This window comes from Pelodiscus sinensis, chromosome 23, assembly GCF_049634645.1.
Source record: "Pelodiscus sinensis isolate JC-2024 chromosome 23, ASM4963464v1, whole genome shotgun sequence".
In the NCBI taxonomy this organism is placed as follows: Eukaryota; Metazoa; Chordata; order Testudines; family Trionychidae; genus Pelodiscus; species Pelodiscus sinensis.
In genome coordinates this window covers 13,876,406-13,895,084 of record NC_134733.1, presented here as the reverse complement: position 1 = coordinate 13,895,084, position 18,679 = coordinate 13,876,406, and the positions used below count along the sequence as shown (strand labels likewise).

The following is an 18,679-nucleotide window of genomic DNA, read 5'->3' as shown; positions in this document are numbered from 1 at the left end:
TATCTGCAGTAAGCATGCTTTACTGGCCAATAAAACTTCGCATTTTCTGTCAAAATGTAGCCCATGACACTGCAACATCACTCTCCAAAATCTGATGCAAATGTGAAGCATAAAAGGAGAGAAGAACAAAAAGATAAACATATCTCTGTTCATTCTGTACAGAATGAAAGACACAGAAAAATATCAGATTGTCTATCTGCATGGAATTCAAGTCACATCACTCTATATCTAGGCAAAGATACAGGGAGATGCAAGACGAACTTAAAGACTCTCAAAAACAAGGAAGTAGAAGTGATCTTGAGAAGTTATTAAGTCCAGACCCCTGCACTGAGAAAGGACCTGTTCTCAAAACCTTCTATGGTGAGGATTTTACTTGGGATGTGAAAGTGTAAACATGTGCACGGTTACACGCAAGCTCCTGGTATGCGTGGGAGCAGCCTCTTTCCCCCTGCACTGTTGTCTCTGTATCAGAAGTTGCCTCTGTATTTGGGGGTGGGAGCAGACAGCTGGAATCAGAGGCAGCAGCGTGGGAAGGGGGAGCAGGCAGGAGCTAGTGTGTGTGGGGATCCAGTTTAACATTCCTAGATTCTACAACCTCTATTGGAAACCTATTCCAGAACTTAACTACCCCTTAGATTTAGAACATCTTCATAAATGTCTATCCTAAATGACCCTTGCTGTTGATGAAGCTGATTAATTCTTATATTACCTTTGGTGGATATGGAGTATAATCAATCCATCATCCTCTTAAGAACAGAAGGTTTATCAGGTTTCCCTCACCTTTCCCCTCTTCCCTGTCTTTTCTTCTCAGGACTAAATATACCCAGGTTTCTATTATATTTTTTTAGATCATCTTTCTGCATAGGTCCACTTTTCTAAAACTTATTTTTGGTGCTCTCCTCTGGACTGTCTCCAATTTGTCACAGTATTCCATCTGAGGCCTCTCAAGTGCCAAACAAATTGGGACAATTACCTCCCCTGTCTTATATACAAGACTCCTGTTATTGTTACTAGGAGACTAATGTACTATCACACTGACGTGCATTTAATGTGACCCGCTGCGACCCCTAAATCCTTTTCAGAAATACTTCCACCTAACCAGTTACTACTTACATTGCAGTTGTGCTTTTTTTTTTTTAAAAACATACTTTGCTCTTGTCTTTATTGAATTTCATCTTGGCCATTTCAGACCAATTCCCCATTTTGTCCCATTCTATTAGGGACTGGTGATGTCTCAGTTGGAGTAGTGTCCCCAGTTCTGGGCACTGCACTTTAGAAAAGATGGGCCAACTGGAGAAAGTTGAGAACAGAACAAAAAAATAATAAAATGACATCTTGTTTTGAGAAAAGAAAATGAGGGTGAGGGATCTGCTACAAATCTTCAAATATGTTAAAGGCTCTTAAAAAGAGTGGTGATTGATTGATTGCTCTCAATGTCCACTGAAGGCTGAACAAGAATTAATCAGTTTCATCTTCAGGAAGAGAGATTTTGGTTTGATATTAATGAAAATGTTTGAATTGAAGGGTAGTTCAGCTCTGGAATAGGCTTCCAATGGAGATTGTGGAATCCCCACCATGGAAGGTTTTTAGGAACAATTTGGCTAGCCCCCGTCAGGAATGGTTCAGGTGTACTTGGCTCTGCCTGAGCAGAGGGCTGGACAGCTGACTTCTCAAGTCCCTCCAACCTCACATTTTTATGATTCCAACACTGGTTTCTGCCTGCCATCACAAAGCAATTGTGGACTAAAATAAAATCTAAGAAGGGCTCAGCAAGCAAAGAGAAAATATGTTGGTTCTCTAAATACACCAAGTTCCAATCTCTCCCTAAATTTCTGTTTTTAAAATTAATCTGTGCTTTGAAGGCTTAATAATCATTCTGTTCCCTGATGCATAACAATTTTGTGCAGAGTATCATTTCAAGACACGTGATTGTTATATCTGATTGTACATACATTAATCTTTTATATTTCTGGGTTCCAAAAAAATTATGTTCAAGAGAGTTTGGACCTATGTATCTCTCTCAGATTCCTGCACTAGCTTTAAATGAGAAGGGAAAAGCAAGCTGTAGTAACCATATACAGTTTACTTCTGAAATCAAAAAGCAGACCCTCTACGTTCACTGCACAGGTGGAGGCAGCAGAGGGAAGCAAGTACTGTGAAGGGCAAAGCAATTAACACAAGCAGAACTTGGAAGTGATTCCACATTCTAACCGCACATTGTTGAGAATCAGCAACTCAAAAAGTCTACTATGAACACACTTTTTTTTTTTTAAGATACATAGGTCTAGTTTAGTTCGAAAAGAAAAGAGTTATCTCTACAAACCCTCCTGTTCCCTCCACCTTAAAAGCAAGACAGAATGGTCCTAGAAGGAGCCAGTCTTAGGCACACTCAGAATATACAGCTGTGGGTGGGGGGGGAGCATGAGTTGCTTCGAAATTTAATGGTGCCCAAGGCAGCTGGGTATTCTGCATATCCTAGGGCCACCAGGACAGGACAGCAAGGTGTGGGCAGCACTGGTTCTAGGGGTCAGAACCATCCCCTGCGGGATGCAGCCAGGCTCCACTCACCTGCTTTGCCTCAAGGAGGCCAGGAGAATGGGCCGTGTCTCTGGTTGGGAGGGACCTCGACATGGCTGGGTGCAGGCACAGGGCCAGCAGAGGAACTCTGGGCTGCAGCTGGGAGCCTAGGTACAGGGCTGGCGGCAGCCAAGAGCCCACATAAAATGTGGAAGTGCAGCAGCACATCTCAGTTCCCACACCTATGCCTCACTGCCTTGTTCCAGCCCCCACAGCTCTGAGTGCAGCCTTGCCCACGGAGCAGGCCTCCCTTCCCCCCATGTTGGGTAGCATAAATGGCCCGGCTCCCTTTTGTCTGGATTGGCCACTGACTAATTTAGCATTGCAAAAAAGAAGTTGCTTTGCAGGGCAGAGCAGAAAGCAGGTGTGCACCTGCCCACTGAACTTGGGCAAATCAACATCCAGACGCTTGTGGTTAGGAACCTTCCCCAACAGCCGATAAGATTTTCAGGCTGCTGTACCCAGCAGGCTAATATGAAATAGTAACAAAAACAACATAAGCAAAGAGTTCCCTGGTTGAAAAGGGACAGTGTTGGCTCCAATCAGAATCACTGACTAGCCTGTTAAAGGTCTGGTCGGCACTCCAGCAGGGATACAGCAGGTTCCTTGCCTGCCCTTGCTCTGTGTGGCTCCTGGAAGCAGCATGTCCCTGTGGCTTGTTGCCCACAGGGGTGATAGGGAAACTGTGTACTGCATCCACCACAAGAGCTGGGTCCACAGCTCCTACTGGCAGGGAGCCACAGCCCAGAGCAGTGGAGGGTGGCACCTGTTGGCCACATAGGATCCAGGGTGCCTGCCTTAGCCCTGGTTTGCTATCAACTGGGAGTCCCAAGAGGTAAACACCACGCATCTTGAGTCTGCACCCCAAGCACCTTCTCATACCTCAACCCTTGCCTCCCACACCCTAACTTCATTCCAGAGCCCACATCCCCACCCAGAGCCCGCATCCTCTCCTGCACCCCAACCCTGAACCCATTCCTAGGGCTCTTCGTGGATACAAAAACGTATTCGCAAACATGAGCCATGGATATACACATTGACAGCCACAGATGAGGATACCTGTGGATATCTAAACCTGCAGAGCTCTAGATACAAAATTTGTATGCCCATCTGCATCCATAGCCACAAAAATGACCCACGCATTTCCACATCTGTGGCTGTGGATACCTGTGGATATAAAGGGGATAGCTGCAGATTTTCAGGGCTCTAATCATTCCCACACTCCAAATCCCTTTAGATACAGCTAGAACTCCCTCCTGTACTGCAAAGTCCTGCTCCAATCCAGAACCCCCTCCCACACCTTGAAACCCTCATTTCTGACCCCACCCTGGAGTCTGCACCCTCAGAAGGAGCCCTCAACCCCTCCCCATCCCAGTGAAAGTAAGTGAGGGGGAGGGGGAGTGAGCAATGGAGACACAAGGGGGGGGGGGGTAGAGTGAGCAGGGTTGGGACGGGCTAAGCAAGTGCAGTTGTGTGATTAGAAAGTTGGCAACCCAACATTAGCCTATAATAGCCTGTCTATGCCATTGCTCCTATTCATATGAATTCATCTTATCAATGATGGGATATGGTCAGTTTCTCTACTGTAAGCTGGACCTGACTGCATACATCTCGAATTGGTACCTCATATATTTAAGCAACAACACATCCCCCTAAAGCCAAGACTGGGTGTCTTACCAACTAAGGAGGAGTAGGGGTCTATACTCAGTCCTGTTTATCTTTTACTAATTTAAATGCACAGGTTAATGTGCCAAAAAAAACCAACTCATTTCTAACAACTGAAAGATGGGCATACATCATGCTCCTCTTTTTATTTATCAAGCTATATTATTGGCTGGGGGCAAGAACTACAGTAGAATTAAATGGGAGGTGGTGCACTGCTTGGCAACCACTAAAGATAACGGAAGTGAAGTGGTTTGGACATCATCATCCCTGGGCCTCAATGCCTGTTTTTACAGGATGAGCCGAACTCTGGCTCAAATTCCCAGAATAGCTGTTTATTGCAAGCTGGTGCAGTTATAGTGCTTCTGTAACATGGTACATCAGTTCCAATTTGTTTTGCCTATTAATGCGTCTCAATTGAAATTCAATAGTTTTTGTGAGAGTTTCAAACCTCTTTTGTTGCATATAATTTCAAACCCCACAAAGGTCCAATTCATTTCACTACCCCAATGGCCTGCACGCTGACAGCACATTCAGGTTCAGATGGAATGGAAAAAGTTAAACTACTTTTAACCATCTACATTTCTAAGGTGCTGCAAGTTCTTAAGTTCTTCCAATGTTGGATAGACAAGAAAATTCTTCCATTACACCTCTGCCTAGATAGCTGTTTTACACCACAGTTTTACACTATTAGAGAGCACTTCTGATGTATAAAGCCTGGAAAAGGCTTTATTGTTTGCTGTATCTAAAAAAAAAATAAATGAGAACGTGTTTGTTATCTTGTTTCTGTTGGTTCTCCAAGAGCAAGCAGAACACAGTTGGATTCTCAATATGCTGAGCTCTCTCAAAGTCCTTGAAAAGCACAAAAAACTGTCTTCAGAACAGGGATGTCAAATCTTGTTTAATCGGTTAACCAGTTATAAACATTGCGGCACAGACAGGCAGAGGGTTGCTCACGCCAGGCTCACTGCACTGGTAGGCTGGTGAGTGGTGGTGGGATTGCTCAGGCTACACCAGGCCCACCAAGCCACAGTGGTCAGGTAGTGGCTTCTGCCAGGCTGCAGTGCCCCCAGTACGCAACGCTGCATGATGGGCCCTGCCTGGTCCGAGTAGCCCCTCACTCATGTCAGGCAGAGGGCCGGTCCAGCCCACCTGGCCTACCAGTTAACATCACCGGATAAAAGGGTGATGCTTACCAGTTAACTGCTTATATCCCTACTTCAGAAGTAAATGGGACAAGCTCTGTAAGACAAGTAGACCTGATGTATTCACCCTATACATACATGTATGTTTGTAAGCCATATTCTAACAGCAGCTTTATGTTAAGGTAAGAAGAAGCTGTATAAACTAGGACCATAGATTTTCATCTCTCCATGGCAGGAAGGGCCACATGTCTAGCTGATGTCTGCAGAACACTATGTATGTTTACAGGACTATCTGAACAATGTTGAATAAAATAGTAATGGTTTTGGTGGTAACAACTATCACCAAGTTAATGACACCCTGTCAGGGTAATTGGAGAAATGAAGAGAAAAGGGAGCTGCATGTGAAAGAATGTTGAATGCAGTGTCTCCTCTGATGCACACTTCCATCTAACAGGTTGAATATTGTTTTGTCTTGCTAATTTGTTCTGGCAGGTAAGGTCTGAGGTAGGAATGTACAGAAGAATTCCATTGGGTCACTTCTTTACATCCCCAGTAAAAGCCCCTCCAATGCACTGCCACACTTGCATTAGACTTTACAACGGATAACACAACTGCATCTCTACTTAGAGGAAAACTTGTGGGTGCTATTGGGAACGAGTGTTTCCCCAATGAGAGACTTGCTAGGCAGGGGACTGGACTCAATGGCCTCTCTAGGTCCCTTCTGGTTCTATGATTCGAATGCCTGCTAATGCTCTCAATTTCTCTCGGTTTTAACCAAAGTTTAAAGAATATGCTTTAAGGTGCATTATCTCACCAAAGGGAAGCCATCAAAATGTTAGCACATGCTGTGAAGCCTTGTAATCTACTGTTTCGGATTTGTACGTAATACACGGACCCTATAAATATAGGGACCCTATAAATACCTTCCTCCACCCTTTTCTCTATATTTCTTCCCTACACAACAAGTATCCCAGCCCTCCCCATTCTCCCTCCAGCATCAAGGCCATAACCTTCAGTAGCACTTCCAGACAGCATGACAAGCCACTGCTGGTGATAAAATCATTGATTATAAATTGATTTTTGCCTTTTATATGCATCACTATCTGTTCACATACATGATAACCCTCTCCTCCTCTACGCACATCACGTTGGAATCATAAGCTTTAATTCTCTTCTTTCCTGTAGTAGCTGGCATATTCTTATATAATACAGATCTCTGGTAAAACTTTCCATTAGTCGGAGTGAGGAGTTGAACTCACTTACCTTGTCTCTGGATTGTAGCCCAATATGTAGAAAAATGAATCCACTCGGGCTTTAAACTCTCTAGCAGCAAATATGTCAGAGAAATGGGAGATATTACACTTTCCTCTGAAAGGAAGAGAACAAATGGTATTAGAAGCCCATACTGGACAACATTCATTTTGATAAGCACCACTCCACTTTGGAAATCAATCAAGGGACATATTGTGCACTTGCAGGTGTCCAAACATCATAATACCCCCAGGCCCAACCCTACTATCAATGAGTTTCAGGCAAATTCTCCCACTAACGTCAATGGGAAACTTTCATTAATTTTATTCAGCCAGGAGCCTCTCCAGGGAAGTCACAAATGAACAGGATATACCTTTAAACTAGGGCTGTCAATTTATCTGCATTAACACCTGCAATTAACACAGGACAGGATTAACGTATAAAAAAAATGAATGCATTATTCACGAGCGTTAATGCTGCGCTGCCCCTTTGAAGCGCCAGAATGGCACTTCAAAGGGGCAGCAATGCGGAGCCAGGTATCAGGTGGGCACTCCAGCTGATCACTGGCTCCCCGTTGTGCTGCCCCTTTGAGGCAGGGGCTGCACTTCAAAGAGGCAGCAATGTGGAACAGGGGATCAGCTGGAGTGCTCAACAGATCCCCAGCTCCGTGTTGAGCTGCCCCTTTGAAGTGTCGCTCTGGCGCGCCGAAGGGGCAGCGCTGCACTGCGCCTGGGGTCAGCTGAGGACTCCAGCTGATCCCAGGCTTCCGCAGTGCTGCCCCTTTGAAATGCCACCACGGTGTTTCAAAGAGGCAGCGCATGTGATTAATCACGATTAATTTTTTTTTGAATCGCACGATTAATCACGATTAATTTTTCAATCGCTTGACCCCCTACTTTAAACACAATCTGCCCCCAAACTGCAATGTTTAAAAGGTTGAGCATCTCCCAAGTGCCCCGTTTTTAAATTTTTTTTTTTCCTTTTTAATAACTAACTCTTTAAAACTGATGTACAAAATCTACCATTCAATTAACTAGGGGAAGTGATTTTTTCTAAATGGGTGAGTAAAATGACAGTGTCTTAATCACCACCCTCATGAGACTGTTGAGTATACTTGCTGTTTCACCCAATACATTTTCATGACAACCTCGTATGGATGCTTTGAAAATTTTCCTATCAAAAACAAATTAATGTGCTAAGTGTTTTTTAGAAAGGTTGCACTGTAAACAATATAAAACAATAGATGTTGCAACAGCACAATCAGTCTATCATCAGGAATAACATCTAGGAAAGGTTTTGTTTTATCTGCCCCCAGAGACCTCTAGAACTATATAAGGATATAATCTAGAACTTGCCCAAATTACTGCTTTTCCCATTATGTCCTTAGAAAAGTTGAGAGATCACTTTATAACTTTTGACATGCAAAGCACTCATCTTTTTTTCCTTAAATATAGCCAGAAAGGGAATTAAGCAGCAAAATGTTTCACTTTTTGCTGTCTTGCGCATGGATTTGTTAAACTTAGTGTGCAGCAGCTGATGTATTCTGTAATACACTGCATAGCAATGTACAGCATTCAAGTAAATCAAACAGTTCAGAAGAGGGCATCAGAGAGAAATGGCTGATCAACTACAGAGACCTAGGTTTGCAGTTGTATTTTATCTGTTACTGGAGATTATCAAGACTAGTGAACCACCCATCCTTTCAGCAATGTAAATATCGTTAATATTAAAAGAATAGAAGCCTTCCATTTTGGAGTCACTGTCCATTCATTCCTCTAGCTGGACTATCACTAGTAACAATAATACTCAAAGCATTTAACTTCATCCAAGGATCTCAAAGCTCTTCACAAACAATAACTCACGTCCCATAAAAGCTCTTAGGTTGGCAAGGGTTTTTTATCTATAGAATTCTAGACCTTTTGGTCTGTTTTTGAAAGACTGCAGTGGAAAACTGATTGGGACACTAATTGGTTTCCTCCTGCAACTCTTTCACAGGCCAAGCTCTTCTGTAAGTTCCATCCACCAAAAGTGGTTAAAAATAGAAATATTTTCTGCATCAAGCTCTTTACCCACATAGACTACTGCTAAGAGAAAAATGACTAGGGGACCAGTCCTGCAACTTTACTCACATGAATATTCTCAGAAAAATCAACAGGACTACTCGTGTGGAGGAGTTTCATATTCAGACCCTAGGATTGCCTAGTTCTCAGCTTCTGCAGCTAGGGGCAAAGCCAAAAATTACTTGGTCAGCTGTCATCAGACTGTGATACAATGTTAAAATCCTCTGCTATTGAAATCAAACACGTAGCCTTGAAGTACTGATGATCCTTTTTGCTCAATTATCTTAATTTCTTGCAAAGAAAACTAAACAATTAAAATTGGTGGTATCTGTTTTCATCTTTCACAGAAAATTTTCATCAGATAATTTGAAAGCAAATCATTTTTTTCTAAGCTTTCCTTCGAATAATACCCCAAATATTTCATCTGGTACAGTAAATAATAGATAAACTCAAGAATCTGCATTTATCCAGATACATAAAAGCATTACCATCTTTCCATCATGGCATTCTATGCAGGTAGTGCTAGATACTGCTACTGAAATGGTATCCTACAGGTCTAAGACAACTGTGTTGATTATACACTTACAAAATGTTTCATAAGCACTTTCAAATTAACATTTTGCACTGATCAGAGCAGTGGATTGAGAGCAGTATAGTTCCTCTCTGTTCCCAGCTTTCTGTGTAATCATGCACAGACATTTGCATGGAGGGCATGGGCATGGTAATGCTCTCATTTATTAAATTTAATTTCAAGTTAATCTTTCTTTAAAGATATGTCTAGTCTTCTCTATTTTGCCATTTAGGTTGTGACATCATTGGGGAAGTGACACTCCTTACATTTGTCATTCAGGAAGCTGTAAAAATGACGGGCACATAATAAATGCATCTAGCTAGAGAAGAATGAGTAGAAAGGATGCATTCAGTTCTTCACTATGCAAACAAATATGCGCCTGGATGTTAATATTTAGAAATGCAACTAAAAGCTCTGCTTCATTTTTCAAATGGAATTGTTTTCAAATACAACTGATAGACATTCAGATAAAGATTGCCATAAATGGAATATGTAAGCCATAATGAAGATAAAACCATCAGAAAGAGTAGTCTAAAGGGTAACTGAATATTTTCATGGTGAATACTTTTTTAATCCTATATACAGTACATCAGTCTTGTCTCAAATTAATCTATGAACATTGCGTGTTTCAGGTTGCCTCCAATTTGTTCTGGATTTTATTTGAATTTATTTATTTTCAAATAAAGGGTGAAGCGAATGACAACACAGAAGAGTCTCAATACTCCCTGGGAAAATTCGACACATAAGTTTCCTTCTCAACATTTAAGATGACCATTAAATTTACAAGCCTGGTTTCAACAATCAAGCCAGCCTCTCACACTAGCTAGCTATTCTCTCAAGAGCATGTCATTTTAACATGGGAAAGCTATCTTCCTTGAAACACAAAAACCATTCTGGAGTTTCAGGAAGATTACAGCATACCACTGGAATTTTCTGAGTTTATGTAAAATCCTGAAGTAGAAGGTTGTTTTCACCTCCCCTACCCACAACCACAAGTTGCAGCTAATTTGCCTTGAAGTAAGGGGGTTCAGAGAAGTGGCTTTGAACAAAGAAAATGCCTCCAGATGGTTTTACTGAAACACCATCTGAGCATTATTATCAGGGAGATAATTCAGTTCACATTTTGACAATACCCATGCACTCTTTGGCAAGCTGAAAACTCAATGGATGCCAATAAAAATAATGCTTTAGAAATGTTTTCAGGGAGAAATACTAAGTAATGGTGTCTTCCCTTCTGCGTGGTCAAAGGTTATCCACTTAGGTTAAAAACTAGCTGGGCAAAGACAGCAATAACCCCTGGGGAAGGGCAGATAACACAAGAACAATAGAGGGGTCCGTTACCACCTCTGTTTTAAAAGCTGGCTTTTAATGGAGCTCTCCACTGAGCTTCAATGATTTCTGCCTCAGAGCAAAAAAGTCTTTAATGCAATTTATCAGGGCTGCACTAACAGTCATTTTGCAAAGAAAGGTTATTGTTAATGGTAAAATGAAAGAGAAAGGGAGGGTACCATTTCTACAACTAGCAATAATCTAAATTTGCAATGATGGGAAACAATATCCTCCGAATGCCATAGATTAGCTGAGATTAAAATGAGATTTCAGAATCACAGCTTCTTTCAAATTAGAACAGATAACACAAGTTAATTATTGCATGTGGTGAGAAGCGCCTGAGCGGTATGTTAATGCTCCCCACACAGAAAAGGACAAAAGACAGCTCTCTTCATCTCTTCTATGATATTCAGTGTTATTTTTGCTTCCCTACCAAGCCTGGTGGGGGATGCTGCACCTAGCCTTCTGTCACTTACCTAAGGGCAGCAGCATGATAAGTGTCAACATAATCTGAAATGAAGAGCTCTCGATTCTTGATCACTGGATCTGTAATAACAAGCTCTCGTCCAGAGTCTGTGAAAAGAGAACGACACATCAGCTGCAGAGTCCCAAAGCATCCACCTTTGCAGTTTCACAGGCACTTGGAAGGCTGAAGCCCAAGTTTAATATCTTTTTGAACACACAGAGTCATCAAGATATTAAGATCACACCAACATTAACAATATAATTTAAAATAAGGTTCTCTCTGGCACTCACTATAGCAGTATTGAGCAACTCACCAATATTAATGGTCCTCATTTGGTACGAAAATACTATTAGCCTTTTACAAAGGGACTAGTGACGGCAGCATTCCCTATGTACTAAGGGTGTTAAGTACTGTGTAATTGACTAATCAAGTAGTAAATGCATTTTTTAATATTAAAATGCTTTGCTGCCTCTATCTAATAGAGGCAGCCAGAGTGATGTGTGTGTGGGAAGGAGGGGGAGTAACTAGTTGACTATCCTGTCAACTATCCAATAAGCATTTGTTTATCAGATAGTCGATTAGTCCTAAACATCCCTACTTTGTACCCCTTATGTATTCAGGAACCAAACAACTCTGAGCACAGGAGACGGTGCCTGTCTACAGAGTTCTACTGAGCAGGCAGCTTCTTTTGTAACCTCTTGTCCCTACCTGCTCCGCGTGTTGGTCTGTTCTATAGTTTTACATGATGGAGATTTGTAAAATTTTAACCAGCATTTTGATTAATATCTGTGCACTGATCAGTACAGCAGTGTCATTTTGGCTGTGAGGAACCTTTGTTTTCATGCTTTTAAACTGATATTTAAAACAAAAAAAGCAACCTTGAATATGGAGTCATTCAATGACACTTTCAGTAATCCCTACTTGGATCACAAAAATAATTTTATGTCCACAGACAATGCTACTTAATAGATGGCATAAAGTATGAAAAATGTGGGCTTTGGCTTGTGTCCATATTTTACGTTTTAGAAATGTAAACTGAACCCTTGAGCATGAATTATTGGATTTATGTACATTTTACTACACGTCAAGCCTCCCTTATCCAGCATCCTCGGGACGAGAGTGGTCCTGAACCACAGTTTGCACCGGATGAGGGGAGGTCAAGGTTCCCTACCCAGGTGTAGGGCTCTGCTCCTGGCGGGGGCCGCACTCCCTGCCGCCTTCTCCAGCCTCCAACCCTGCTGTCCCTGTCTGGGGCTGCGTTGACCACCATGTCAGCCCCCAACAAAGGCCGGCCCTGTTGCCTCCAGCCCTGGCTGAGGCTGCGCTCTACGCCACTAACCTGAGTCAGGACTGCGCTCCTGACTACCGACCTGGCTGCCTTCAGCCCTGGCTGAGGCTGTTTCACACCGTACCAGCCCCAGCCAGAACTACACTCCCCACCTCGCCAGCCTCAAGCGGGGCTGCACCCCTGGCCGCTGGCCCTGCTGCCTCCAGCCCTGGCTGGGGCCACACTCCTTGCAACTAGCCCTGGCCAGGGCTGTGCTTCCCACTGTGCCAGCCCCACTGGGGATGTGCTCCCTACCGCCAGCCCACCTTGGGCTGCACTTCTGAAGCTAGGCAGCCGTGGCTCTCTGGTCCGGCAATATCTCTGGATATTGCCGGACCAGAGAGTCGTGGATTTGAGAGGTTCAATCTATACAGCACACGCAAAAATGACCCTCCAATCATCATTATTAAAGAAAAAATATTCATGGATTTATACCACTGTATGTCAAATCTCTTTAAATACTTATATTTAAGTGCAATGTTTCATTTTTCAAGCACTGGGATTGTGTGTGCTGGGTTTTTATTTGTTTGTTTGTTAGTTAGAGATCACAATTCACCTCCAAAGATTTTCAGTGGTTTTGAGGTGGCCTCCGGGAAATTTCCGGCTAAGAAGAGTGGCATCAAGTTTTATGGGTCTCTGAAAGCCAAGGCAAAAATGATCCTCCAAGATTTAATTCCTGTTTCTGCCACTATTAGATAGATAAACAGTTTATTATTTTGCAGCTGGGATCGGATGTCAGATGATGGAACACTCAATGCAGTGCCCTATTCTGTTCACTTGCTCTGAAGCATCTGACACCTGTTGTCAGAAGACAGGAAATTCAGCTAGATGGACCATTGGTCTGAGCCTGTATGGCCAATCCTATTTAGTCCAAAAAGCAATGAGCGGAAGAGAGGGGAAGAATCAGTTAGCGATGCTTCCAATGAAACACTAACTGTAACAGTGCAAGATGACCGCCGAGTAGACTTTTAGCTTGGTCTCAGTCTTAATGCCTCTTCGATTCCAAACATTAAGTTGAAGCCTTCCAAAAGCGGTCATCTTGCCCACCCTCCTCTATGCTTGAGAGACCTGGACTGTATATAGTCGTAATGTGAAAAAGCTGAATCACTTCCACCTGAACTGTCTACGGAAACTGCTGAAGATAAGATGGCAGTATAAAGTTCCAGATACTGATGTTCTTCTACAGGCTAATATGACAAGCATTCACACCATGCTTTGCAAGGCACAACTCAGATGGGCTGGCCATGTTGTGCGCATGTCCGATGATTGATTGCCCAAGAAGATGCTCTATGGTGCATTACAACACAGCAAGCGATCTCTTGGAGGTCAAAAGAAGAGATTCAAACACACCCTTAAGGCCTCCCTTAAGAAGTGTAATAGATTCTGGAAATTGGGAGAGTATTGCTGATGATCGTTCCACCTGGTGCAGACGAATACATGATGGTACAATAGCCCACGAACAAGAGAGACTGCGTTATGCTGCAGAGAAACGTCTTCTTCGCAAGTCCAGGGCTGGTATCTTCTCGTCCTTCAGTCAGCAGTCCGATCTTTCATGTCCCCACTGTAACCGTCAATTTCGGGCTCGGATTGGACTAATCAGCCATCTCCCAACCCACCCCCAACTAAACTGATGACACTGGGTGGTCCTCATTGACCTCGATGGATGAACAACAACTGTAACAGTATGTGACAGCAAGTACTAATATACAGTAGGATGAGAATTCTTCCATGGTAAGAACCGAGATCTATAAAGTATGTCAGAGGCATCAAAAAGCAAAGGGGGTTACAAGATTTATCCTTAACACAATTTGATCTTGTACATGTTAATTTGTATTGCCCAAAGAGAACTCGAGGGATGCCAGTAACTTCACCCATTTGCTGTGTTCAAATACGACATTAATACATATACTACAGGAAATCATCATAACTGAGATGCATAACAGATCATAGCTATAGTAAGGGCCCATGTGCTACTAAAACAAACTGATCACAGGTATTAAGGACCTTATCTGCATTCTAATGTCTGGCTCACACTGACTTCATTATTTCACATCCCTAGTAAAAAACATCAATCTTGTTTTTCAGAGACCCCTCTTGACTCAGTGAAGTTCCATGTAAAAGCAAGTGAAGAGTGCCACTACAGAGCATGACTCACCATTCTCATTGTGTCGGTCCTGAACCAAATGCTGATAGACTGAATCTGGGACTTCAGACTGGCGATAATACCATTTGACATTCATGAGGAGATGGTCCCGTTTGCTCTGAAAGAGAAGGTCTAAGGCATTACTGAAAAGGAATTCAGATCATTGCTGCCACACACATTTTCAGAACTCAAGCACCATTGAACAAAATCTGGGGAAAGGAGAATTGAAAGCAAAAAACGTTCCCACAACGTAACAAAACCCAAGGGCAGAAAGATACTTGTAGCCCAGGAGACTGTCAACGTTAATAAGACTAAAGAGAGAAGTGATGTATCATTTATATGTGATGCACTTGCTTGACCAACCAAAACCAACTCCACTCCCCAGGAGTCTGCAGCATCCTTGGCCTCTCACTGCGTTAAAGCAGTCTTCTTACCCATCGACTTCCAACAAACCAAAATTAATGTTAGTCGGATACAGAGGAGTGGCAATCATCTCCTTCCTGGCAGCAAAAAGAATAAAAACCTAATGGGGCCATTTCTGAACAACAGACCTCCCACAGACTTTGCTGGTCATGTTGAGGACTCTGTTACATTTTTGTCTGGCACCAAAACATGAGACGTCACACTCCAAACCCAACATTTGCAGGCTCTGGATATTCAAGCTCTTTATATGGGGAAGAGTTTGAGGCTCACCAGTGAATCAAACCACTGACTTGATGTGTCTGTTTACAATTCCAGCCTCCCATTAACAGCTTTTCAACTGGAAGTTAAAATGCAAACCCCATCTTGCCAAGAAAATCATTTGTAGATGAAGAAAATTATTACATATAGAACCTTTGCTTCAGTGTGTATCTGAAAGGCTCAAAAGCCAATTCTTGCTGCTACTTCAGAACACTTAAGAAAACAGAGGAAGGCCTAAAGGGAAATTAACATTCCTTCAGAATGAGGCAACTGCAAGCACAGAATGTTTATTTCTTTACACTGCAATTCTCCTACCAGTTCCAAACCCGCCCTTACAATATTTAAATTTGGATTAAAAATATTTATAGATTAAGTCAGAAAGTTCTTACTGTCCCCTCTCGTCCCCTTTAGCCTGTTATAATATCATCTATTATTCTTTAATAAAAAACACACTGAACTTGCAAATTGAACACTGTTAAGCTGACCCTCTGGTTACAAAACAACATGCAGTACCAGCCAAGAGCCAGCTAGTGGCAGCATTGTGTCAAAAAAGACCTCCAAACAGTACCATGTGTTTGACTTAAAAACAGTTCAGTAAAACAAACTTCAATGAAAATGTGTCCACACTTCAGAGAAAACGCCAGACTTCCTCAAAGAATTAGAGATCCCCAACTTGTCTGATGCATCACATTCACTGGCTAACATCACTATCTTGGAAAGTACCTTAAGTCAGCCCAAGCTTTATGAAATGTCTCCGAAGGATAACTGTGGGTCTCAAGAAGGGATTTAAATGGTTAACAGATTAACCAGTAAACCTAAGCTGTGTAGCAGTTACATGGCTACATTTTTAAATGACTTTTTACATCCTTAACCTAAAGGGTTTGTTCTCTCCTCAATGCAAATTATCCTAAATGATAATAAAATGCATGCAAGCACTAGTGGAAAGAAAGGTTACTAGCCAGTACCTGCAGTTCTTTGAAAAAGTTGTGTCTGCATATTCCCAGGTGAAGAAATATGTCCTCTGGGCACTACAAACCTTAAGAAAGGCTAGAAAATGGTGCCTACTGGGCCTTCATCAAACACCCTCACCACTGGAAGCTCAGAGCGGAGGTGGGAAGAGGCCATAGGGTCTTCACCACCACAGTTCCTTTCATTAAATTCTGAAGTCCTTCAAAGAGTAGGACTCCAAGGATGAGAGAGAAGATGCAAGAGGAGCATGAAATCCAGAAGCAATGCTTTCAAAGACAACAACTACAACTTCAAGGTAGCCTTTCCATATTCCCATTTGTAGGGTCTAGCGAGCATTACAACTCCCAAGCAGGAGGCATGACGAGTTTTAAACAAACAAAATTGCACAGCTACTCTCCCAAACCAAACCTCCACTACAGATGCTCAGTCAAGAGAATAGTAATGAGCAAACATGAGAAAAGAGCTTCAGGTAGAAGGATCTCTACAATGATAGTGTTGTGAAAGCAAGCTCTCTATCTCTGAGCCCTGGCAGATTTTGACACCATGGAAATAGTGATACACAGATACCACAGAAAACACATGATGCCTCAAAGCACCATCTCATCTGGTTACGTATGAATTGACTGTGGCAGCAAAAACTTCCCCTGATTTCCCAAATACTTTAGGACAATCCAAACTCAGTCCTCTGACTATCTAGGTTAGAGAGCCTACTTTCCCACTGGTAAGGAGATTAGGGGTCTACTTTCAGTGAAATACTAGATGCTACTTTAGGTAAAAATTTTGGATGGAACAAAGAATAACTTTTGCCTCTGTGTAAGATCATGAATGTGCTTGTAAAAGGGAGAGAACATCTACCAAAGCCCACAACTAATTTTTATTGCAAACCTAATTGATTTGAATGCTCTGTCTTCTGCCTTGCTCACAAAAGCATTTTTAGAGGTGCCTCCAATAATTATGTCTCAGTCCCAATGTGGCGATCTCACATGAGGCAGGCTCTCTGATTGGCAGAGAGTAAACAGTCCTTTGAGGAATCCTGCAACAGTGAGATAGTTGAAGACTTTGAAGGTGCCATTTGTGGTAATGCAGCTAAGTGCTCTTTGACTGAGGATAAGACACGCTGAGACAAGATACCTTGGGATAAGCATGTACAGTAGTTCAAAATCAGTTAAATGAGGGCAGAAAATGGAGAGGGTCTAACTGCTGAGTGATTGGGCAACAAAATGGCAAATGAAATTTAATGTGGATAAGTGTAAAGTAATGCACATCAGGAAAAATAACCCCAACTATACGTACAGTATGATGGGGGCTAATTTGGCTATGACAAATCAGGCAAGAGATCTTGGAGTTATCGTGGACAGTTCTCTGAAAACTTCCACACAGAGTGCAGCGGCGGTCAAAAAGGCAAATAGAATGCTAGGAATTATTAGGAAAGGGATAGAAAATAAGACCCAGAATATCTTACTGCCCCTGTATAAAACTATGGTACGCCCACATCTTGAATACTGTGTACAAATGTGGTCTCCTCACCTCAAAAAAGATATTTTGGCCTTGGAAAGGGTTCAAAAAAGGGCAACTAAAATGATTAGGGGTTTGGAACGGGTCCCAGATGAAGAGAGGTTAAAGCGACTGGGACTTTTCAGTTTAGAAAAGAGGAGACTGAGGGGGGATATGATAGAGGTATATAAAATCATGAGTGGTGTGGAGAGGGCTGATAAAGAAAAGTTATTTATTAGTTCCCATAATAGAAGAACTAGAGGACACCAAATGAAATTAATGGGTAGCAGGTTTAAAACTAATAAAAGAAAGTTCTTCTTCACACAGAACGTAGTCAACCTGTGGAACTCCTTGCCAGAGGAGGCTGTGAAGGCTAGGACTATAATAGAGTTTAAAGAGAAGCTGGATAAATTCATGGAGCTTAGGTCCATAAAAGGCTATTAGCCAGGGGATAAAATGGTGTCCTTGGCCTCTGTCTGTCAGAGGCTGGAGAGGGATGGCAGGAGACAAATCGCTTGATCATTGTCTTCGGTCCACCCTCTCTGGGGCATCTGGTGCTGGTCACTGTCGGTAGACAGGATACTGGGCTAGATGGACCTTTGGTCTGACCCAGTACGGCCATTCTTATGCTGGCCACTGGAAAATCTGCCTCCATCTGGGGAGAAACACTTCAGCACATAAGTGTTTCTTGGACTGCATCAAAACAATCTATACTCTTGCAGAACATGCTAGATCATTAACTGTGTCCCACACGCCGAGCTAGGAGGTGAAAACACTGCAGATGGAGAGGCAGAATGGGTTACAACTCATTCTCTGGTGATGGTACTCTTGAACGCTAGGAGTTCCAAGTATTACGCTCACCCTGCTGAAGCTGTAATAGCAAGGATGTGAGGCACCTCATGTCTGATCACCAAAGTAAGTAATGGAAACCAGTGGAATTTGTCATTAGATTTCTATACCTCCTTCCTCTGAACAAAAAACGAGGACAGTACTTCTGCTCCCTT

At 42.5% G+C, this 18,679-nt stretch overlaps 1 protein-coding gene across 5 annotated transcripts in view; it reads right to left on the bottom strand.

The window, feature by feature from the left end:
- The window catches only part of RERE (arginine-glutamic acid dipeptide repeats), a 468,752-nt gene that overhangs the window by 199,779 nt on the left and 250,294 nt on the right, over nucleotides 1–18,679 (bottom strand). For all 5 annotated transcript variants that reach the window (XM_075906796.1, XM_075906794.1, XM_075906795.1 and 2 more), the window contains 3 exons: nucleotides 14,544–14,649; nucleotides 11,072–11,168; nucleotides 6,648–6,752 (listed from right to left, as the gene is read on the bottom strand). In XM_075906796.1, the coding sequence (XP_075762911.1) occupies nucleotides 6,648–6,752; nucleotides 11,072–11,168; nucleotides 14,544–14,649 (308 nt within the window). The remainder of the gene's footprint in view (nucleotides 1–6,647; nucleotides 6,753–11,071; nucleotides 11,169–14,543; nucleotides 14,650–18,679) is intronic.